The sequence below is a fragment of the Periophthalmus magnuspinnatus genome, chromosome 15 (assembly GCF_009829125.3).
Source record: "Periophthalmus magnuspinnatus isolate fPerMag1 chromosome 15, fPerMag1.2.pri, whole genome shotgun sequence".
NCBI classification, from domain to species: Eukaryota; Metazoa; Chordata; class Actinopteri; order Gobiiformes; family Gobiidae; genus Periophthalmus; species Periophthalmus magnuspinnatus.
Window position 1 is genome coordinate 31,165,311 of NC_047140.1, and position 25,200 is coordinate 31,190,510.

The 25,200-nt window shown below is 42.4% G+C and overlaps 1 protein-coding gene across 1 annotated transcript in view; it reads right to left on the reverse strand.

The window, feature by feature from the left end:
- The window catches only part of adss2 (adenylosuccinate synthase 2), a 31,860-nt gene extending 6,934 nt beyond the window's left edge, over positions 1 to 24,926 (reverse strand). Inside the window, exons 1-6 of the mRNA XM_033979984.2 lie at positions 24,672 to 24,926; positions 13,246 to 13,348; positions 6,820 to 6,888; positions 6,690 to 6,740; positions 5,864 to 5,930; positions 580 to 687 (exon numbers count right to left, since the gene is read on the reverse strand). Of these exons, the coding sequence (XP_033835875.1) occupies positions 580 to 687; positions 5,864 to 5,930; positions 6,690 to 6,740; positions 6,820 to 6,888; positions 13,246 to 13,348; positions 24,672 to 24,842 (569 nt within the window). The 5' untranslated portion in view covers positions 24,843 to 24,926. The remainder of the gene's footprint in view (positions 1 to 579; positions 688 to 5,863; positions 5,931 to 6,689; positions 6,741 to 6,819; positions 6,889 to 13,245; positions 13,349 to 24,671) is intronic.
- Positions 24,927 to 25,200: the final 274 nt, after the last annotated feature.

Genomic DNA, 25,200 nt, shown 5'->3' on the forward strand with positions numbered 1-25,200 from the left:
AGAACACACACTTCGTTATTACTTTATGAAAATGTGAGTTCAGGTGCGTGTGATTGACAGGTGGATTAGCCAATCAGGGACATGTTTGGTCCGTCTGTATCAGAAATAACGGAAAAACATGCAACAGGGCTAAAAAAAAAACATGGCGGAATTTCTATAGAATCAGTGACTGAAGCGATAAACTCTGTTAATCTGAGGTGAGAGAAATGTGATTTTGTTTGTAAATCACAGGCGACCAATGAGCTCCTTCGTTTCACATGTGTCACTGAAATAAACGGATCTGATTGGACGATCACGTTTGACCAGGATTGAGACGCAACGGAGGACGTGGGCCAGACGGATATCAATCTGTATAAAAAGAGAGTTATTTAAAGTTTTTTTTCTTTACTGATATCTGTCCAGGTCTGACCCATAACAAAAGAAAAATATAAAGAATATTTTATCGTTTTTTTTAATCTTTGGTATATGTGTGTGTGTGTGTGTGTGTGTATAAAATGTATAAAGTGGTAAACAAAGAAAAAATAAACATTGAAAGAGAGAGAATGTGTTTAATAATGAGCGTGTAGAGTTTGAGTCGACCTTTCAGAAAACTGATCGAAGTCGTACAGAAGGTCACAGATCCTCAGGCCGCTGCGAGCCGCCTTCGCCGAATACACGGGACCGATGCCTTTCTTTGTCGTCCCCAGACTGATCAGGAAACAAACAAACAGGAAACAAGGGGTTAAATCAGCCCTACTGAGCTTGTGTCTCTATGGTTCTCATCTCTGTTATAATTTACACATTTTAAATCACAATATTCATCTGAAACGACTTAATAAAACAAACAAATCCGCTCATTTCAAGTTAGAAAACTGCTGTATCCACTAAGAGCTGACGTCGCCGCAAACGTCGTCACAGTAAAGAGGCGTGGAGCTGCAGCGCCCCCTATGGACAGACGCACGTCGCACTAGAGCAGAGAGTTTAAGAACATTTGGACCAAAATGACGACGCGACGCTGCAGAATCAACGAGTATCAACGATTAAGGAAATAAAACTGGAGAAGGAAGAGGAGACGAGAGGAGACGAGAGAGGAGACGAGAGAGGAAAGGAGAGAGGAGACGAGAGAGGAGACGAGAGAGGAGACGAGAGAGGAGACGAGAGAGGAGACGAGAGAGGAGACGAGAGAGGAAAGGAGAGAGGAAAGGAGAGAGGAGACGAGTGAGGAGACGAGTGAGGAGACGAGAGAGGAGACGAGAGAGGAGACGAGAGAGGAGGACATGAGAGGAGACGAGAGAGGAAATGAGAGAGGAGACGAGAGAGGAAAGGAGACGAGAGAGGAGAGGAGACGAGAGAAGAAAGGAGACGAGAGAGGAGAGGAAATTAGAGAGGAAATGAGAACTAGGAGAAGTGAGTGGGCGTGTACATCACAGTGGGCGTGTCACAGGTGGAGGTTAAACGGGGGCAGATCGAAAAAAATGGCGTCTTGAAAACAGTCGATTAAAGATTAAACTCAAACATGAATCAGTCCAAATAAAACTCCAGAGACTCAACGAGAAGAAACGACAAAGACGTAAAACACCTCAGAGATAAACAGGGGGCGGGGCTTTCAGCAGAGACGTCACAAAATACACCTTTAAAGTCTCGATGATTTAACTAAACGATTTAAAGTGTTGACGTTTTGCGCTGAACGCTTCACCCAAACTGAACCTCCGCACCCGAGTCTCTACACGGGGGACACGGGGACACGGGGACACAGCGGATGCCGGACAACGCCGAGATTCCAGGGGCCTATCAAAGCCGCGTGCGTCGAAAGCTCGTAACGACACGGAGATTACGAGGCTGCGGTCAGACACATGCCTGCGTCACATGTGCACTTCCTCTCACTCTCTCACTCTCTCTCAGGAGCTGCCAAACTAAACCCGGCTCCGGTCTCTTAAACGCTCCGACGCTCCTGGATTAACATTCCCCTCGCGCTCCCACACGGCTCCTGCTCAGACCGCTTTTAAAAGACTCACAATGACGAATCCTACGAGTGAAACTGTGAGGGAATAACAGAAAAAACACGAACGTTAGGGGGTCAACGCTGGTCAGAACGTGCGGTCAAAACTACAACGTCGTATCAGCGAAGAACAGGGGGTCAAACTCAAAGTCACGCTGGGCCGAACTTCAAAACTGAGACAAATTCACGGGACAAACTCGATATTTACCTAAAACTGACTGTACCTGATGTGTGACCTTTAACCTTTTAATGGAAACAAACTTTAGTTGTTCCAGATTTTGTGAGAATTTGTGCTCATTTCTTATTAACCTCCTGAGGCCCGAGCTCCTGCAGGACTTTATTTGCAAAAACTATTAAGAGCTTGAACACAGACACAGTAAAAAACAAAATTAAACAATTGCGCCTCTAGGAACAAAGTGTCTCATTTGTGCTGCTGACAGGAGCAGGAAGACATGTGCATTTAAATAAAAATAAATAAATAAATAAAATAAATTAAAATACAATAAAAATAAAATAAAAGAATAAAAGAGTAAAAATACAAAAATATAAAATCAAATTTAAAAATACAAAAATAAAATAAAAATAAAAAAAATACAATGAAAAATCTAATAAAAAAATCAAATCAAATAAAAAAAAATAAATAAATAAATATTCTAAACTCTTAGAAATATTCAAAATTGAACATAATCTTGTTGCTGTTCTTCTAAAAACAACCAAAAGGTGCTGTCCACAGATGAGGACGCCAGGTCTCAGGAGGTTAAATAAATCAAATAAATTATGTTTCTCTCTAGTATTTCATTTGGCCGAGGCGACTAGTAGCTCGGTCGCTAATGAGTCTCACCGGAAAAGGAGGAGCACTCGCCAAAGCATTCTGGGATTTGTAGTATTAGTGGTGCATGAGCTATAAACCAGCAACCAGCAACTCTAATGCACGTTTGATATGAGCTCACGGGCCAAATATAATTACACCGCGGGCCAGATTTGGTCCCCGGGCCTGAGTTTTGACATGTGTGATGCAGAGTCTGGATGTCTCACGTCTCATGTCCTGATACAGCGTGAAATGGAAGGACAAACTGAAGGGACGACCACAGACGGTTCATGTTGAAAAATGTGTGTTCCAACCAAATTTAAAAATAAACAAATAAAAAAACAAAATAAAAAAAACAGAAGTGAAAAGAAAATAAATAAAATAAATAAGTAAATCAATAATAAAATAAAGTAAATAAAATAAAACAAAATAGAATAAAAAAAAATTGAAATTAAATTGAATTAAATAGGGGACAATTTTTGAGCCTAGTTCCATATTTGGGATTCTGACCGTGTGTATCATAGCAACCAAAGAGCCAATCAGGAGCGAGGCTGATGAAGGCAACGCCCCTTTCCGCCTGTAACACTGGTTTAGCAGGGACCGGGCACTTAGCAACGCTGGGAAATGATCCTTTATTTATAATCCAAGTATAAGTTACGTTCATGTTGAAAAATGTGTGTTCCAACCAAATTAAAAAAAATAAATAAATAAAAAAAATAATTTAAAAAAACAGAAATGAAAAGAAAATAAATAAGTAAATCAATAATAAAATAAAGTAAATAAAATAAAACAAAATAGATAAAGAATATAAAAAAATTGAAAATAAATTTAATGAAATAGGGGACAATTTTTTAGCCTAGTTCCATATTTGGGATTCTGACCGTGTGTATCAGCAACCAAAGAGCCAATCAGGAGCGAGGCTGTTGAAGGTAACGCCCCTTTCCGCCTGTAACACTGGTTTATCAAGGAGCCGGCGCTTAGCAACACTGTCAATCAAACCTGTCGCTAACGCTAAAGAAGGACCTGATTCGTCTGTTATTCATGTTCATATCTTGATTTACAGACACAATAGTGAAATAAAAACCCCAGGATCATGTAGAGGATTAATACGAACATTTAAGACCAGAATGACGAGTCTGACGCGGCGGCTCGGAGGTTAGCTACGTCCATTTATATAAACAGTCTTATGGTGACAGAGCGTCTTCAACAGTAATATTTTGGTTTGTGTATATACGTTTTTAGACACTCCTTTTCCTTCCCGTCCGTGTCACCGTGTGAGTCAGTGTCTCTGTGTTGGGTAAATATCCATTAGAACTGAATCTTTATCGAGTTTTTCATTTCAGCCTCTTCTATCTCCATCTGTAACTATAACCACGACTGGAACGGACGGGCCTCTGCTGTGCACGATACCGATATTTTGTTTAAAATCTATCACGAGACCCACAAATTTATGCAAAGTTAAAGAAATGATCACAAATAAACTCTAAAATTATCTGTCTTATCTTTGTTTGTGCGACATAAAGCCATTTAACTCTTATATTTACATTTTGATGCACATAAAAAATGAGGAAGGACCCACCCAAAAAAAAAAAAAAATCGGTATTGAGTAACGTTATCGATATAGATTAATCTGTATCGATATCGACTGATACTGAACCAATATATCGCCCATTCCTAACGACTACTGTATTTTGAGTGTAGTCGTAAACTGCTGTAAAATGTCGTAAAGTCAAAGTTTACGGTGGAGTTCGCCGCTGCAGAGGAAGTTTCAGGTGAAACTGTGACAGCTTTGTGTTTTTATGGGAATTTGCTCCAGAAAATAAATGAAGAAATGCCCAGTTACAGTGAGACAAAGGACGAGAGCCAGGGTTTTTGTTTATGAAAGTGTCAGCCATCTTGAATGTCTGTAAACGAACCCCTTAAACAACCGCAAAAATCAAAGGTTTACTGTCAAACTCAGACTCAAGAGAGACTTATCCTGCGTTTGTGTCCAGTAGATCAGACGACTGTAACGTCCTGATCACTGGACTCTCCAAACGAGACTCAAGACAGAACATCCAGAACATCCAGAACATCCAGAACATCCAGAACATCCAGAACACTGCAGCTCGGGTCAGGACTAGAACCAGGAAGTACTTCACACATGTGAGAACCACATGAACCATGTCACACTCTGAGGACTTCAGGGACCGGCCTCTTGGTTTTATCCTTGGTTTAGTCCCAGTTTAGTCCCGGTTTAGTCTTGGTTTAGTCCTGGTTCAGTCCTGGTTTAGTCCTGGTTTAGTCTTGGTTTAGTCCTGGTTCAGTCCTGGTTTAGTCCTGGTTTAGTCTTGGTTTAGTCTTGGTTTAGTCTTGGTTTAGTCCTGGTTTAGTCCTGGTTTAGTCCCAGTTTAGCCCCGGTTTAGTCCTGGTTTAGTCCTGGTTTAGTCTTGGTTTAGTCCTGGTTCAGTCCTGGTTTAGTCTTGGTTTAGTCTTGGTTTAGTCCTGGTTTAGTCCTGGTTTAGTCCCAGTTTAGCCCCGGTTTAGTCCTGGTTTAGTCCTGGTTTAGTCTTGGTTTAGTCCTGGTTCAGTCCTGGTTTAGTCCTGGTTTAGTCTTGGTTTAGTCTTGGTTTAGTCTTGGTTCAGTCCTGGTTTAGTCCTGGTTTAGTCCTGGTTTAGTCTTGGTTCAGTCCTGGTTTAGTCCTGGTTTAGTCTTGGTTTAGTCCTGGTTCAGTCCTGGTTTAGTCCTGGTTTAGTCTTGGTTTAGTCTTGGTTCAGTCTTGGTTTAGTCGTTTTAGTCCTGGTTTAGTCCTGGTTCAGTCCTGGTTTAGTTCTGGTTTAATCCACATTCAGTTTAAATCTCTTCTGTCCAGCCGTATTTGACTGAAACCTTTTTATTCTACACTTTTTTTTTCTTTTGACCTTAATTTTACGCTGATTATTTACATTTTGACTTGTCGTATTGTGATTTTAACGTCTTTCTTCTTCTGTAAAACTCTTTGAATCCCTCTGATCCACTTGTGCCTCGCCTTTACAAAGTCACTCAACACTTAAACACACTCCCTGCTCAGCGGCTGTGGGAGGGGGCGGGGTCTTACTTCTTTCCCGCCTGCTCTTGCCTCTGCTGCTCCTGAACGCCGTCGACCGCCTGGTGGAAGTCGAACACTGGAGGAGGGAGAGAGGCACAGACTCACGGCTCGGACACGCACGCTCGTTATGAAACAGACGTGTCAAACTCATTTTCACCGAGGGCCACATCAGCAAAATGGCCGCCATCAGGGGCCAGATATAAGTGTGCGGCGGGAAAAATGTCACTAAATGTAAACAAATGTCACGTAAAATAAATGTAACTAATTTTAAACTTGTTAAATATCTGTTTCTGTGTTTATTACTTATTACGTCTCTGTGTATCTGAATTTCCTGATAAACTGACATTTTTCTTCAGCTCTGCCTCAAAAACAGACTTTTTTAGACTTTTAATTATTGGACAGTTTGTTGTTTTTCTCGCAGACTCACTTTTTCACACTTAGCTCCGTGTTTTGTGTCAAAATGTCGACGTAGATTGGACCGACTCCGCCTCATAACACAAAAAACACAGATTTTCTCCTTAAAGCACAAACTTGTATTCACCTTTAGCGTCTTTCTTGAAACTTCCTTCCACGCCGACAATTTTTTCTTCCTGAACAATTTGTGATGATTTGCAAATATTTCTCAGTGTCACTTGTTGGAAAAATCTCATTTGTTTATTGTCGATGCAAACATTAAAGCAGCACAGACTTATTTTAAAATGACAGTCAAGCTTTAATTTACCTTCTCTCGGGCCACATAAAATGACGTGGCGGGCCGCATTTAGCCCCCGGGCCTTGAGTTTGACACATGTGTTATAAAAGGACATTTCCAGAGGTCAAAGGTGGACGTTCTTACCGATGTGAGCTCTGTCTGAGATGACCAGTCTGTCCTCCCAGCCCTTCAGACCTGCACACGAGCGTCCGGCGGGTTAACAGACGAACGATCACGTTTACGAGCGAATAAAAAAACAACGTACAAAACTCACCTTTCCCTTTGCGTTCGTTCTTCTCGGCTTCTTCGAACAAACCGGGAAGATGGATCACGACTCCGTTACCTGAAACGAGACACAGGAGACACAACAGAGGACTCGTCAAAGTGCTGGTAGCGGCGGGAAATAAATGAAGTCACTGTTCTATCGATTTGTGAGGTCGATTCTCAGAAAGGTCAAATCTGAGACGAGTGTAGAGGATATGATTAATCTGAGCAGAGTTTAACCAGTTTAAAATAACCCACCTCTTCTCCCTGGCATTTAAATCAGACCTACTGTGCTTGTGTCTCTATGGTTCTCATCTCTGTTATAATTTACACATTTTAAATCACAATATTCATCTAAAACGACTTAATAAAACAAACAAATCCGCTCATTTCAAGTTAGAAAACTACAGTGTCCAATGGAGCTGACGTCGCCGTAAACGTCGTCACAGTAAAGAGGCGTGGAGCTGCAGCGCCCCCTATGGACAGAGGCACGTCGCACTAGAGCAGAGCGTTTTTTAAAAATTTGTGCCGGAATAACGACGCGACGCTGCAGAATCAACGAGTATCAACGATTAAGAAAATAAAACTGGAGAAGGAAGAGGAGACGAGAGAGGAGACGAGAGAGGAGAGGAGAGAGGAGACGAGAGAGGAGACGAGAGGAGACGAGAGAGGAGAGGAGAGAGGAGACGAGAAAGGAGACGAGAGGAGACGACTGAGGAGACGAGAGAGGAGACGAGAGAGGAGACGAGAGAGGAGACGACAGAGGAGACGACTGAGGAGACGACTGAGGAGACGACAGAGGAGACGACAGAGGAGACGAGAGAGGAGACGAGAGAGGAGAGGAGAGAGGAGACGAGAGAGGAGAGGAGAGAGGAGACGAGAGAGGAGACGAGAGGAGAGGAGAGAGGAGACGAGAGAGGAGAGGAGAGAGGAGACGAGAAAGGAGACGAGAGGAGACGACTGAGGAGACGAGAGAGGAGACGAGAGAGGAAACGAGAGAGGAAACGAGAGAGGAAACGAGAGAGGAAAGGAGGCGAGAAGAGAAGAGAGAGGAGACTAGAACGAGGAGATGAGAATGAGGAGACGAGAGAGGAAAGGAAAGGAGAGAGGAGACGAGTGAGGAAACAAGAGAGGAGATGAGAATGAGGAGACCAGAGTAGACGAGAGGAGACGAGAGAGGATGCGTACGTCACAGTGGGCGTGTCACAGTGGGCGTGTCACAGTGGGCGTGTCACAGTGGGCGTGTCTCAGTGGGCGTGTCACAGGTGGAGGTTAAACGGGGGCAGATCGACAAAATGGCGTCTTGAAAATAGTGGATCAAAGATTAAACTCAAACATGAATCAGTCCAAATAAAACTTCAGAGGCTCAAAGAGAAGAAACGACCAGAACATGGAGAAACATCTGAACACGTCGGATTTAACGCTGAACATCTTGGCGTTTTATCGTTCTGTTCCTGTGTATCGTGCGTCCGTATATCGATTTAATGTTGACTTTCACGTGACGCTCTTTGCTCGGCTGAAATCGTTCCAAATGCGCCGTCGAAACAAAACCTGAGCTGAACCGTGGGTCTGGAGCCAGGTGTTCGCCCGCGGCACGTTCGTTCAGTTTAACAGAAACACTTTAATCACAGAGACTCGGAACATCTGGGGCTAATTACCCTTTTAATCGTCCTGCATAAACTGGAAGAGGTGACGTCGTTAAAGCGAACACTGGCCCCGAAGAATCTCTGGAATGTTCCACAGACGTCCACGCGACTCAAGTTCAAGTTTATTTATAGAGTTTATTTAAATACAAAGATGTTTTACGTTTCAGGACAAGCCGACACCACGGGGCGTACGTCACCCTCTGTCCGAGCGATCGTGACGGCCTAAAGGTGTAAAACGGACGCTGAAATAATTAGTTTTACTTTTAATTATTCCCGCACTTTATCGCTCGCAGTTAGTCCAAAACGCCGCTGCCCCGACTTAACGGGAAACAAAAAACATCAACACATCGCTCCAGTTCTTGCGTCTTTGCACCGGCTCCCTGTTCATTTTAGAATCGATTTTAAGATTTTATTGTTTGTTTTTACATCTCGGACCTCATCCAGATTTATCCTCCGGCGCACACACTGAGGTCCGAGGTCCAGCTCCAGCTCGTGGGGCCTAAGACGAGACGTAAAACCAGAGGAGACGGAGCCTTTTCTGTGTTTGTCCAAATGTTTTAAGAGTTTTAAGTCTTGTCTTAGATCCACTTTTACTCTGTGGCGTTTAACTCTGTGTGAGTCGTATTTATTTGTTCCTTTTGATTTTATTTGCTTGTTTTATTTGATTTTATTGGTAATTGTTTTATTGCTTTTATTTACATATTTATCATTTTAATTTCGCTATTTGATTCTAGTCTAAATGTTGATTTACTTAATTAGTTGTTTTTATTTATAATGTTTTTGTGCAGCACTTTGGAAACTGCATTTGTTTGTGAAATGTTCCGTTTAAATAAAGTGGATTGGAGATTATTTCATAGAAGAAGAGTGAAGGCGTCATCGTTGCAGCAGAAAACATTTGAAATTACACCCAAAAAAATCCTTGAAACAGTGAGACCGCGAAAGGTGAACCGCAATAAAGAGAGGGACAACTGTAAAGTGAATTGGAGCCAGAGTCGATGGAGCAGGAAGTGCGCTCATGGTCACTTCCTGTTTGGAACGCGGCGGCTAGCAGGTTAGCTACGTCCATTTATATAAACAGTCTGTGCCTTGGAGCCATAAGACGCCATGTTGGTCAAACGGATCAGTTAAAAACAGACGAAGTTTCTTTATGATCCGACTGTCACACAAATTTAATCCTGAAGTTCCTCAAAACAGCTTTTTCCGCTCCAATACCGATACCGATACTCGCCTTTAAGCATCGACCAATTCCTGATATTAACCGATACCAATTTAGAAACAGAAAACGGCTTTTATTTCCTTAAAATGCAGTTAACATATTACACAAGAGATCCAAAAAATGTTATGGAACTGTTATTTATCCTTCAGCTTCCTGTGAGTAAAAGTTCAAATATTATGAGCCGTTCTGGGCGAAAACCAGCTCGTAAATCGTTTTGTTACGTCCAATTAACGGCACAAACGTCACAATATCCCTGTCAGACAAAAGTGTAACTGCTGCAGATCAAACCCGTCGTATAATCATCTAAAAAAGGTCGCTCTTGAGGCCGGCGTTGACGTGTCGGTTTACGATGTGCTGTTTATCGCAGATGCTAACGAGCTACTTCTGAACGAGCAGCTGTTAACGCCATAAACCCTTTGATTGGATCTAATACGGGTTAATGTCGGTGGCTCGTTTGGACACGACGGGGCTAATCACGTTACTTAGCGCGGTGACGATGGCGCCGGTGCATCTCCATCTTTAGATTGGTTTTGTTTGACGGAAAGATCAGCGACGAAAAAACACTAAAATCAAGGTGTGTCACTTAATAAACGCGACTTTTCTTGAACCGCACAGTCGTTTTGTTCTGCAAGGGTTTAAATTTGGGTTTTTCCACTGATCCGAAGGTTGGTGTAACCCGCTGCGGTCTGCTCTACCTTTAAGTCGCAGGGTCACAGAGGTCAGAGGTCACAGAGGTCACAGGTCGGCGTCTTGGACAAAACTGGATTTCCAAACTAAACCATTTTTATCATTACCGACCCTCCAATTCTCAACGGTGAGTCGTCGCGCACATACGTTAACTCTGTGATTAGCGATCGTATTTCTGTTGCTAACTCAAGGTTTTGTTTTGCTAGCGTCGCTACCGCTCCCGTTCAAAACTCCCTTAGCACGTCGTGTACATTTGCACTTTCTACTCGCGCTTGGAATTTCGTAAACACCGCTTCTTTTAATTTAACTAACGCTAAACCTGAACTGTAAATAACAATAAAGTCACTGGGAGCTCGGTTTTATTTTGCTCTTCTAACTTAATTTTTCTCATTTTTGATAACTTTTTGAGCCTGAGACGCTTCCATTTTGTTTTCGAATGTAGCTACGATTATTTTGATTTGTTGCGCAACTTTATTTAATCTCGGCATCTGCTTGAGCTTTGAGAACTAGACTGAGTATTTTTGATATATGTAAAAAGTATAAAAGTATAAAAAGTACTTGTGTTTAACGAATTACCGATTCTGACGGCGTTTAATAGTCCGATAAATTATGATTTATATATTGATAAAGTGTATTTTCTCTACACGTACAGATAAATAGAACAAATTGTGCTAATGTAGATGTTTTTGTTCGTTTTGCAAATGTTTATTTATTATTTTGACCTTCATAGTTAAGGTTTTTTTCGCCTGAACTGCAAAAATAAATATGGATATGACAAAACAAACTGACTGACAAACAGATTTTTCCCCCTTTAGATCCATTTATATAATTTTCTTTTGTGAACTCTGGATCAAAACTTGAACAATACATTCTTAAACCCTGACGTAAACTCATAAAACAAAGGACATTGAACTATTGCACCAACCCACAAAACAAACACCATCCACTGTATCACTTTCATCTTATTTATTCTTTTTTATACTTTAACACAATTCTGCTTTAAAATTTTAATATTGAAAAAAAAATTTAAATTATTATTATAATTATTTATTTTATTTATTTATTTTAAATTTTTATTATTATTATTATTAATTTTTTTATTTTTTTAATTTTTTTTTGGGGGGGGAGGGGGTTGTGTTTTTGTTGTTATTATGTAAACAATAAAAATTTGATCACAAAAAAAAAAATGTAAATATTGGTTGTGTTTTATTCCCAGTCGTCTGACGCTGCCAGTAGTAAACGTATTTTATTTAAAGTGGTTGCAGTCGAACCCTGAGCCGACGAGCGTTACGTTAGCGGCTCAAATCCCGCTCTCTGACAACAAAAAAACAACAAAAAACAACAAAAACAACAAAAAAACCAACACTGATTTCACGATTGTGTCTGTAAATCAAGATCTGAACATTAAAAACAAACAAATCAAGCGCTTTCTTTCCCCGAGGTCGCTCCCGTTAGCGTTTATAAGCGAAAAACGCGTTACCTTCAACAACCTCGCTCCTGATTGGCTCTTTGGTTGCTATGATACGCATGGGTGGATTTCCAAATTAGCCTCGACGAGCTTCATTTGAGCATTTTGAGCTTTAAAAGTGGGAAAGCGCTTTGTAAAACTGCGACCGTGACCGAATCGACTTGGCCGGTGTTGGTTTTATCTATAAACTACGCGTAATATCCGTCGTTTTCTGAAATATATAAGTCATAAAGTGTTTTGTACGAGTCTGAGGGTAAAGTGAGTACGTCCATTAGCTTAATAAAGTCACTGCGGAGAAGCGGCGCTCGTGTCGTCTGCAGCAGTTTGACTCGGAGCCAAGACCATCTCACAAACTGAAAACGCCGCCGCTGTTCTATAGATACTCCGCAGCCGACGTCATCAACGTTCTGTGGCGGTGTTAGCTGGAGGCACTGCTCTGTCTGAAGCTCCGTCACGTTAATCCGAGCTTTGTTTTAACGCAATCTGACCAGAAAGAACCAATTTAAGCCGGAACTACACCGCCGTGAGCCGCTTTGTGCTGGTAAACAAGTCCTTCTCACACACAACGTTACAGTCACAAGCTAGTTAGCATTAGCATTAGCATTAGCAAACAGTTTTTCAGTTAGTTGCTCTCACCTTTTTGTTGAAAATCAAACTCCTAAACGCTCGGATTGATCGCACGCTCCTGAAAATCCGCTCTTTAAATCAGGAGTCTCAAACTCGCGGCCCGGGGGCAAATCGCGGCCCACGGGATGATGTTTTGTGGCCCGCAGGACAATATGAAAGTTTAATGCGAGTGTGGCATTACCGTGCTGCGTGAAGAAGGTTCCGCCAAATTGGTAAACCCCTGCGCTGTGTTCTCCCGTCACAAAAAACTCAACAAATAACGATGTATATTCATAAAATCCACAAGAATTGGAGAATTTCAAAACAGCGATGACGTTTGGGAAGAATTTAACAAAGATTTTTTTCTCTGGAACACCTGATATGGCCCCAGATAATTTGAGTTTGAGACCCCTGCTTTAAATTTTTTGTATTTTTTTATATTTTTTCTTGTATTTTCAGACAATTTTACAACTTTTTTGGCTAATGTTTTTATTTTATTTAACCTTTATTTAACCAGGAAGGTCCCATTGACATTAAAAACCTCTTTTTCAAGGGAGTCCTGGCCAAGAAAAAGAGTTTTTTAATCTAAATGGGAATAAATAAATAAAGGTAAATAAATAAAGCTTAAATAAAATAAAAACATTAGCCAAAAAAGTTGTAAGATTGTCTGAAAATACAAGAAAAAAAAAAAAAAAGACAAAAAACTTAAAGCAGGGGTCTCTAATGTGTACGTTGCATCTCCATGGTAACCGCTGAACATACCACCGTCCAAACAAACGTGATTATTATTCGCTCGCCGTGTGACATACGCACCGATGAACGCAGTGGCCTTCGGGTTGATGATGCCGCTGGGGAGGAGGTGGAAGTCGTACTCCACCGAGTCGACCACGACCGTGTGACCGGCGTTGTTCCCGCCCTGAAGGAGAGAGAGAGAGAGAGAGAGAGAGAGGAGGTAAGAACGGAACGAGCGCACACGTTTATACCATCAAGGCTCAAAACCACACACACATTCACACACACACACACACACACACACACATTCACACACACACTGAGGGCGACGGGGGTTTAGTGTCTTGCCCAAGGACACAACGGCAGTGTTCATCTGTGGGAGCGGGAATCGCACCGCCAACCTGTGGGTCAGTGGATTATGTCGAGAGCGGGATTCGAACGGACAACCTGTGGATCTGATGATGATTTTCTAATTCTGACTTTAATTTATATTTACGACAAGTTTTATCAACAATTTTAGTTTTACACAAATCAAAGAAACAGCTCGTGCAAAAAATTAAAATAAAAAATAAAAAGTTTAAAAATCCATGTTAAAACAAATAAATGACCAGGACAAAACCAGGACTAAACCAGGACCAAACCAGGTCTAAATTAGGACTAAACCAGGACCAAACCAGGACTAAACCAGGACCAAACCAGGTCTAAATTAGGACTAAACAGGACTAAATCAGGACTAAACCAGGACTAAACCAGGTCTAAACCAGGACAAAACCAGGACAAAACCAGGACAAAACCAGGACAAAACCAGGACTAAACCAGGACTAAACCAAGACTAAACCAAGACTAAACCAGGACTAAACCAAGACTAAACCAGGACTAAACCAGGACTAAACCAAGACTAAACCAGGACTAAACCAGGACTAAACCAAGACTAAACCAGGACTAAACCTGGACTAAACCTGGACTAAACCTGGACTAAACCTGGACTAAACCAGGACTAAACCAGGACTGAACCGGGACTAAACCAGGACTAAACCAGGACTAAACCGGGACTAAACCAGGACTAAACCAGGACTAAACCAGGACTAAACCTGGTCTAAACCAGGACTAAATCAGGGTCAAAGCTCTTCATCCTGTTACTGTTACATAACTAAGTCCAGATAAAACATTTAACCTTTTCACTGTTTCACTGTGAACAAAACCAAACAAGTCACTCAACAAACACACAAATATCACACACAAATATCACACACAACCGGCTCATTTTAGGTGTAACTGCTGCAGGTCAGACGAGCGACTCAACAGGTCAGAGGTCAGAGGTCAGAGGTCAGACGAGCACAGACATGAGCTAAAGGACCAGAGTTCACGGGTTTTCCACAGACGCTTTGTTTCCAAACTCATTTCATTTTAATCTTTGTTTTGTTCTTTGTTTTTTCTTTGGACTTTCTCTGGAGAAACAAACACAAACTAAAAAAGTGAATTAAAAACAGGAGCAGTGATTCAAACGTTTATCTCCACATGATTAAAGTTCTGCACATGAGCTTCAAAGTCAAATAAACAAAAACCCGGGACACGCTGGAGGGACAATGTCTCTCTGGTCTGGGGACGCCTCGGGGACGCCTCGGGGTCCCACCGGAGGAGCTGGAGGAAGTGTCTGGGCTGAGGGAAGTCTGGGCGTCCCTGATTAGACTGATGGATGGAAGTACTTTTATACAGTGTCCTTCTTCTGACAGACGCGATGGACAAACTACTTTCTCATCAGAGGTGGAAGAAGTACTCAATTTTGTTACTTAAGTAAAAGTACAAATACAGAGGTAAAAAGTTACTCAAGTAAAAGTACCACATGAGAAAATCGACTTAAAGTACATTTTTAAATACATACTTAAATACTTTTACTTTAAGAGCAAAAATAATCCAAATCATCCTCAAATCATATGAAAAGTACTTTTACTTTTCAGATACTGCTCTCAAATGTAGTGGTAAAGTAAAAGTAAAAGTACACAGTGTAAATACTGCGTTTGCCTGGTGTAAGTGTGAAGTGCCACAGCCCGACAGTGACACTCTGGAGGGTCACGTGCTCCACCATGTGCTCCACCCGTGGGGTTATTCCTGGACACAGCTCCCTGAAGGTGGAGCAGGGACGAGCGCCTTTTAAGTCCAAACGCACGCCCGTCCTGAAGGAGCACGCCGCCGCCGCCGCCGCCGCCACCGCCGCACTCACGGGTTTCTGCAAATCTCACAGTTCTAAAGATACGACGACGTTTTGTTTTGTTTTGCTAATCGCTACGGCAACGGCGCTCGTATTACATCACTCTGAAACCCCTGAATATGTCTTTATAAAGTACAGGATTGACACTTTGCGGTGATCTCGCTGGGGAAGTTCGACGTGTATCGCTAATAATGGACCGTTTAGGCGTAACCATGGTGACAAATTAACAAATAAAAGTTTTAATATTGTCCGAAAACTCGAGAAAAAACACAACGTGGGTTTAATCGGGTCAATCCGAGTGTGCGTGGTCCTGTTTAAGAGTTTGACTTTCAACAAAAACGTGAGAGTGGCTAACTGGAAAACTGTTGGCTAGTGCTAATGCTAGCTAGCGCGTGGATGTAATGTTACGTGAAAAGGACCAACAGCACAAATCGCCTGTTATAGTTCAGATAAGTCAGTTCTTTACGGTCAGATTGTGTTAAAATAAAACTCAGATTAAAGTTTAACAAAGCCTCAGACAGAGCGGTGCCTCCAGTTAGCATCACAGCCCCAGGGAATGTTAAAGTGTCAATCAGGATTATTATGTAAACGACAAGAAATCCACACAGAACAGAACACGTACTCTTAAAACCAGAGGCGTTTTGTTACTTAAGTAAAAGTACAGATACAAGGCCAAAAAGTACTCAAGTAAAATTATCATATGGAAAACTACTTCAAACTAATTAAGTAAAAGTATTAAAGTACCTGTTTAAAAATGTACTTCAAGAGTAAAAGGTAAAAGTATTTGTCACAGATTTTGAGTCGTATTAAGCTTCAAATGGGGGGATTTTGATAAAGATTAAAGGAGAAAGAGAAGAGAGAGGAGACGAGGAGGAGGAGAGGAAGGAGAGGAAGGAGGAAGGAGAAGAGGGAGACGAGGAGGAGGAGAGGAGGGAGAGGAAGGAGGAGGAGAGGAAGGAGGAAGGAGAAGAGGGAGACGAGGAGAAGGAGAGGAGGGAGAGGAAGGAGAAGAGGGAGACGAGGAGAAGGAGAGGAGGGAGAGGAAGGAGAAGAGGGAGACGAGGAGGAGGAGAGGAGGGAGAGGAGGAGAGGAAGGAGAGGAAGGAGAAGAGGGAGACGAGGAGGAGGAGAGGAAGGAGAAGAGGGAGACGAGGAGGAGGAGAGGAGGGAGAGGAGGAGAGGAAGGAGAGGAAGGAGAAGAGGGAGACGAGGAGGAGGAGAGGAAGGAGAAGAGGGAGACGAGGAGGAGGAGAGGAGGGAGAGGAAGGAGGAGGAGAGGAAGGAGGAAGGAGAAGAGGGAGACGAGGAGGAGGAGAGGAAGGAGAAGAGGGAGACGAGGAGGAGGAGAGGAGGGAGAGGAGGAGAGGAAGGAGAAGAGGGAGAGGAGGAGAAGAAGGAGAAGGAAGAGAAAGGAATGAGAGAGAAGAGAAGGGAAGAGAGGGAGGACTGAGGAGAAATAGAAGAGGAAGAGAGAGAGAGGAGAGAGAGGAGAGGGAGAGAAAGAAAACATGGTCAGATGTACTGAAGTAAAAGTAAAAAGTATCCACTGTGAAATGTACTTCAGTAATATTTTTAAGTATCTGTAGTAAGTACTGTACTTAGTGGTGTCGTGACAAAGTAAAAGTACTTCACGTGTGTTTGGGTAAAGTTTAAATCCGACACTCTGGCCTTTTGTGGAACGCAGAGTCAAACCCGGACGTGACGAGACACGGCACGAAGACGAGACGCGGCACGAAGACGAGACGCGGCACGAAGACGAGACACGCCACGAAGACGAGACACGGCACGAAGACGAGACGGAGTAAAGACATGACGGAGTAAAGACGTGATGGAGCGACGTCTCAGCTTCAGCTCAAATGAAGCTCATCGAGGCTAAAGCAGCAACAACAGACAAACTGGAACAAGTCACAGCAACAAATATTCATCAAAAACACTTAAAAGAAACACAGAAACACTTCAGCTGATTTCAAGTTCAAAAACTGCAGCGTCCAATGGAGCTGACGTCGCCGTAAACGTCGTCACATTAAAGAGGCGTGGAGCTGCAGCGCCCCCTATGGACAGACGCACGTCGCACTAGAGCAGAGAGTTTAAGAACATTTGGACCAAAATGACGACGCGACGCTGCAGAATCAACGAGTATCAACGATTAAGAAAATAAAACTGGAGAAGGAAGAGAGGACGTCACAGTCATGAGAGGAGACGAGAGAGGAGACGAGAGAGGAGACGAGAGAGGAGACGAGAGAGGAGACGAGAGAGGAGACGAGAACAAGGAGACGAGAGAGGAAAGGAGAGAGGAGACGAGAGAGGAGACGAGAGAGGAAAGGAGAGAGGAAAGGAGAGAGGAGAGACGAGAGAGGAGACGAGAGAGGAGACGAGAGAGGAGATGAGAGAGGAGACGAGAGAGGAGATGAGAGAGGAGACGAGAGAGGAGACGAGAGAGGAGACGAGAGAGGAGACGAGAGAGGAGACGAGAGAGGAGACAAGAGAGGAGACGAGAACAAGGAGACGAGAGAGGAAAGGCGAGAGGAAAGGAGAGAGGAAAGGAGAGAGGAGACGAGAGAGGAGACGAGAGAGGAAAGGAGAGAGGAAAGGAGAGAGGAGAGACGAGAGAGGAGACGAGAGAGGAAAGGCGAGAGGAAAGGAGAGAGGAAAGGAGAGAGGAGACGAGAGAGGAGACGAGAGAGGAAAGGAGAGAGGAAAGGAGAGAGGAGACGAGAGAGGAGACGAGAGAGGAAAGGAGAGAGGAGAGACGAGAGAGGAGACGAGAGAGGAAAGGAGAGAGGAAAGGAGAGAGGAGAGACGAGAGAGGAGACGAGAGAGGAGACGAGTGAGGAGACGAGTGAGGAGACGAGAGAGGAGACGAGAGAGGAGACAAGAGAGGAGACGAGAGAGGAGACGAGAACAAGGAGACGAGAGAGGAAAGGAGAGAGGAGACGAGAACAAGGAGACGAGAACAAGGAGACGAGAACAAGGAGACGAGAGAGGAAAAGAGAGAGGAGACAAAAGAGGAAAGGAGACAAGAACTAGGAGAAGTAAGTGGGCAGTGGGCGTGTCTCCTAAACTCCAGCGTCGTATTCGTTTTGTTTACGACCTCACGCTCAGATATTCGACCTCTCACACGGATGAAAGTGGAGGAGCGTGTGGATCTCGAGGGACGGGTCACGCCTTTTTAAACACGCTCCACGCCTCGGCCCCTCAGCGCTCGCCGGTCTGTACGGTCAAACTGCTGCCGCTGCGGATTTATAAAAAGATCAACCCTCTGCGGCCTCGATAACAAGAGTCTGAGAGGGTCACACCCACGAGAAACGACGAGAAAAGACTTAAAACCACGAGAAAAAAACTTAAAACGACGAGACAAAAACTTAAAACGACGAGACAAAAACTTAAAACGACGAGAAAAGATTTAAAACGACGAGAAAAGATTTAAAACGACGAGACAAAAACTTAAAACGACGAGACAAAAACTTAAAACGACAAGAAAAAACTTAAAACGACGAGAAAAGATTTAAAACGACGAGAAAAGATTTAAAACGACGAGACAAAAACTTAAAACGACGAGACAAAAACTTAAAACGACAAGAAAAAACTTAAAACGACGAGAAAAGATTTAAAACGACAAGAAAAGACTTAAAACGACGAGACAAAAACTTAAAACGACAAGAAAAAGCTTAAAACGATGAGAAAAAACTTAAAACAACGAGACAAAAACTTAAAACGACGAGAAAAGATTTAAAACGACGAGACAAAAACTTAAAACGACAAGAAAAAACTTAAAACAACGAGACAAAAACTTAAAATATCGAGACAAAAACTTAAAACGACGAGAAAAAACTTAAAACAACGAGACAAAAACTTAAAATATCGAGACAAAAACTTAAAACAACGAGAAAAGATTTAAAACGACAAGAAAAGATTTAAAACGACGAGACAAAAACTTAAAACGACAAGAAAAGACTTAAAACGACGAGACAAAAACTTAAAACATCGAGACAAAAACTTAAAATATCGAGACAAAAACTTAAAATATCGAGACAAAAACTTAAAACGACGAGACAAAACTTAAAACGAAGAGAAAAAACTTTAAATAATGAGAAAAAAAACTTAAAATAATGAGACAAAATTTAAAATATTGAGAAAAAACTTAAAATAAGGAGAAAAAATGAAAATTTCCTCGTGCGACTCATGATCGATATTTGCTGATTTCCAAAGCCACAAGTTTAAAAGTTCACAGTGAAACTAACGAAGTAAAAGTAGAAATACTAGTACTGTTCTTAAGTAAACTTTTGAGGTATTTGTACTTTACTTAAGTACGTTTTAAGATGGAGACTTTTTAATTTTACTTCACTACATTTGAGAGCAGTATCTGTACTTTCTACTCCACTACATTTTTGAACAGGACTGAAAAGTAAAAGTATTTGTACTACAGTGTGAGACCTGCTCAAAAGGACGAGCTTTTATTTTTAACAAAACATTTGACATTTGTAACTTTAGATTCAAAGTCTGTGGATGAAGTACTCATGAAGTACTAAAGTAAAAGTATCACATGAAAAAATCTACTTATGTAAAAGTATTAAAGTACCTGTTTAAAAGTGTACTTAAAGAGTAAAAAGTAAAAGTATTTCAAGTGTAAATGTAGAGATACTGATTCAAAATGACACATATTTAGTTCAAACAGGAACAAAACTAATTCATTTATTTTTTCTTCTGAATTTTGTGGTTTTATTTTTGCTCAAAGTTGAAGTTTGAACTTTTAAACTTTATTCGGGATGTTTCCATAAAATATAACCCCTAAATAAATAATAAATAAATAATTAAAATACCCCTAAAATCAGATGAAAAGTACTTTTACTTTTCAGTCCTGTTCAAAAATGTAGTGCAGTAGAAAGTACAGATACTGCTCTCAAATGTACTCAAGTAAAAGTAAAAAGTGTCCACTGTAAAATGTATTTAAGTAAAGTACAGAGACCTGAAAATTCTACTCAAGTACAGTACTTTACTACTTGTACTTCGTTACTTTTCATCACTTCCAAAATCTGCACAGAATACTTTTACTTTTTACTCTTTAAGTACATTTTTAAACAGCTGCTTTATATTTTATTTTTACTCAAGTCATTTTTTCCATGTGATACTTTTACTCGAGTATTTCTTTGCTCTGATATTTGTACTTTTACTTAAAGGTGCACTATGGAACTTTTCTGGAGTGGGGCCCATTATCATCCACAGAAATGTCATTTATTTATCTGAAATGTTCCACTTCTATCAAACTTATCCTTATTTTATCTTTTATTTATTCAAGTGCAGGTGTTTTTATCATAAAAAAAAAAAAGCTGACCTGTAACTTGACCCGTGGTCTCCATGGAGATAAATAAGTGAAATGCCAGACTGTGGAACCCCCAAGAGCAGATTTAAACCACAAAAACTTATAAATCTACAGTGTTGTTAAAAATCAGAATAAACAGCAGAATGAGACACTTTAGTCTGGAATGAGTCAGACGAGTTATTTATTCAAACTTTTACGACTTAAATCTGAACATAAACCTAAAAAATAACCAAAAATTTCCCATTAGTGCAAAGAAAAAGTAAAATACGATAAATATGATAAATACTAACCCCAAAAATATAGTTCCATGTGTCAAAAACTGAGTGATACGTAGATATAGTGACAGATCCGCACCTTTAAGTAACAAAACTGAGTAAAAAAAAACCAAACATCTTCTCTGACATGACTCACATATTTTAAACTAATTTCGAGTCAGATTTACACAGATGCACATCCAAACAAAACAATACAGAGGTTTGTGGTGCAGCATTTAGAGTCTGAGACGTTTGCACTGGTTTAAAGACGTGGACTGAGTGAGTTCAGCTCCAAATGAAGCTCATCGAGGCAAAAAGCAGAGAGTTTGGAGACAAGTTTCATGTTTGTAATTCTGAGTGCAAGTGTCATAGCAACCAAAGAGCCAATCAGGAGCGAGGCTGTGGAAGGTAACGCCCCTTCCTGCACCGCTGGTTTAGCAGGTTTAGCTGTCAATCAAACCTGTTGCTAACGCTAACAGGAGCGACCTCGGGGAAAGAAGGACCTGATTTGTCTGTTATTAATGTTCATATCTTGATTTACAGACACAATAGTGAAATAAAAACCCCAGGATCATGTAGAGGGTTAATACGAACATTTAAGACCAGAATGAGTCTGAAGCAGCAGAGACAGAGAGAGGACAGTTAATCAAAAGAAACAAAAACAAAAATAAAGTAAAAAAAACAAACAAAAAAACAAACAAACAAACAACCCTCAAAATAACAAAAAAAATACACACAAATAAATTTAAAAAATGAATAAACTAAAAAAAAACCCCAAAAACCTCAAAATAACAAAAAACAAAAACAAAAAAACAACTCAAAATAACAAAAGTAATTAAATATCAAACTCCAAATAACCCCCAAAAAAGAAGAGCAGGTTAATACGAACATTTAAGACTAAAATGACGAGTCTGAAGCAGCAGAGACAGAGGGGACAGTTTATCAAAAGAAACAAAAACAAAAATAAAGTTAAAAAAAAAAACCCAAACAAAAAAAAAACAACAAAAAAAAACCCAACCCTCAAAATAACAAAAAATACATATAAATAAATTTTTTAAATGTATAAACAAAAAAAAAACAACAACAAAAAAACAAAACAAACAAACCTCAAAATAACAAAAGTAATTAAACACACTTTATGCTAACAGATTAGCCGTGTCTGTTTATATAAACAGTCTGTGGTGATATCGGATGTTTTTCTGAAGTATTGATCTGATATTGTAAATCAAATCAAATGCTTTGATTGACAGTGTTGCTAAGCCCCAGCGGTGCGAGTGGGAGGAGGCGTTACCTTCGACAGCCTCGCTCTGGATTGGCTCTTTAGTTGCTATGACACTCGCAGTCGTCCACATTCGCCGCTGTACCTGCTCCGGCCTCGACGAGCTTCGTTTGGAGCTGAACTCTGGGGTGACGTCACTCAGTCACTTCTTTACACAGACGCAGATATTTGAACCGAAACGTCGTCCATTCCTCGGCCGGACGGGCCTCTGAATCACGACCCTGTTACGTCACCGTGTTATCGACACCGTCTCTGACCTCAGGCTTCTTTTACAGGAATGTGACAGAACTGCACCTAAAGGTTTTTAAGATTACAGCTCAGCAGAAGTCTGTCCAACGTCTGCGGGGATTTCGTAAGGACTCGAGCAGCTGGATGTTGTAAACGGCCCATATAACACGGTTTTAAAGGGCCCATATTACCTTAAACGGCCCGTTTACGACATTTTCTGATCTGTTCTAAAGTCGTTTCCTCGTCACAAACAGACCTGGAGTTGTGTTTTTTTGTTTCATTCTCACATGTTTAACACACAAACTCTGCAGATTTACACTGAGTTCTTCTCTCAAACTGAAAACACTCTGTTCCACCTTGTGATGTCATCATGTGGCGATACAGGAAGTGCTCCTCTGTGTTTTCAAACTCCACACACCTTCATTTCTAGAATCATTTGGATCATTTCAGCCTCGGACTTGTCAATCTACTACTGAACTAAAGGTAAAATCTGACTTGAAAACTACCACTTGATGACATCACAAGGTGGAACAGAGCGTTTTGAGATTTGGAGATGTAAACAGACTGATAATAAATGAAAAAAACACAACTCCAGGTCTGTGTTTGAGGAGGAAACAGCGCAGTAGAACACAAACATTAAAGTTTACACGAGAGAAGGGAAGCGCGACTCTATTTGTCAAATGCGGAAACCCAGTCCAGCGCCGTTGCTTTTCTGCGTCTGGCTTAAGAAAACTTCCCCTTTAAAGTGACGACTGCAGTATTCTGGGAAAATTACGGCCACATGAGCTCTCTGTTCAGCTGAGCGTATGACTCAAAGGGTTTTTACGCCGCACTCGTCTCTTTTAATGTTAATTTCATGAGGATAATTTGTTCTGATTTGTCGTATTGTGACTGTGCCGTACAAATACACTCGCCTCGCCCCAGCAGAACGAGTTTGTCGGAGTTACGCCGTTTTAAGGACGTCAGACGAAGACGAGAAGAAGACTGTTTGGATCACGCAGCCGCTTCAAGCCTTAGTCGCATTTTTATATCACACTTTTGTACTTTCTAGACACTTTACAACAAATAACCGCTCGCACGTTCATCTACAGGAGCTGGAATCGCACCGACAACCTGTGAGTCAGTGGACAAACGCTGGACAAACGCTCTACCAACTGAGCCGCTCTCGCCCGTTACCTGGTCAATTATTATGGGCCGATAGTGGATCTGAACACAGACTCATTCAGGAGGTATTTAGTCTTGGCCGTCGTCCATTTCCACGAGTCACAGACTGGAGCAGGTGATAAGAGAAACTCAGGGTCAGAGCTGGACATTATGGACATGATGGACATGATGGACACTGAACGTCCTCTCTGGGCTCTGGGCTCGTCCCCGTCGTCCCTGGGCGTGGGTCACACAGACACAGCTTCACTGTCACGTGCACACGACAGGAGGCGCAGGCGCGACAGGAGGGACAAGAGGCACGAGAGGAGGCGCGACCGGAGGTGTGGGCATGATAGGAGGCGCGATAGACGACAAGAGGAGCGATAGATGACAGGAGGCGCGACAGACGACAAGAGGAGCGACAGACGACAAGAGGAGCGACAGACGACAGGAGGCGCGACAGACGACAGGAGGCGTGATAGATGACAGGAGGTGAAGGCACGACAGGAGGGACAAGAGGCATGAGAGGAGGCGCGACCGGAGGTGTGGGCATGATAGGAGGCACAGCACAGGTACGACAGGGTATGACATGCAACAGGAAGGACGGATATGACAGGAGGCACAGGAGCGATAGGAGGAGGGACAGGAGGAGCGAGGTGCAGGCGTGACAGGAGGCGCAACAGACAACAGGAGAGACGGGTACGACAGAAGACACAGGTGTGATAGGAGGCACAGTCACGACAGGAGGAACGACAAACGACAGGAGGCACAGGGAGGACAGGAGAACCAGGCATTACAGGAGGTACAGGCTCTGCAGGAGGTGCAGGAGCTGCAGGAGGTACAGGAGCTGCCCTGTTAGCTCCTACTCAAGGTGACTTTAGCAAAACACCAACAGTGAATCTAAAAATGCGCTGAAGCTGAAGATGTGACTCGATCAGACTCAGACTGAAGGACCAGAGGCGGCTGTGACTTTAAACTGCAAAGTTGCGCCTTGAGCCTCTTTTACCCGCGGGTTCGTCCTGAATTTGCACAAATCCACGTCCACACGAGCATCCGCGCTCTGAGCTCACCCACCTGACATCTGCACACCATGTCCGCGTCTTGCGCCAGCAGGTCCACCACCTTCCCCTTCCCCTCGTCGCCCCACTGCGCGCCCAGGACCACGGTCACTCTGTTGCCCACGCGCGGCCTGGGCCCTCGCTTCGTGGCTTCACTGTCCGCCTCCTGGATCTCGTTTTCAGACATGTCTCCGGCTCTGAGTCTGTGTGTGACACTGTGGCCCAGCGCGTTTCCTCTGCAGCGCAGATCTGACCCACACCACTGAGTTTGTGTCCAAGGAGAGACACGCGCGCCGCACATGCGCACAAGCCTCTCTGCGCACCGTGTTCACGTGTTTGGGGTTTGTTTTGTTTCATCTGTTTGTTTTGTTTTGTGTGATTAAAGTTATAAAACGCAGCGGGCGCATTTTCCCCAAGAAAATGAGAGTAAATTGTGTAAAAAGAGTGAGTGATCCTGAGCACACACGATCTGTGCAGACACTCCCACTCATCTGGAGGTGTGTCACTCAGAGGCGTGGAGTCATGCCACTTCTTTCCTCTTTATG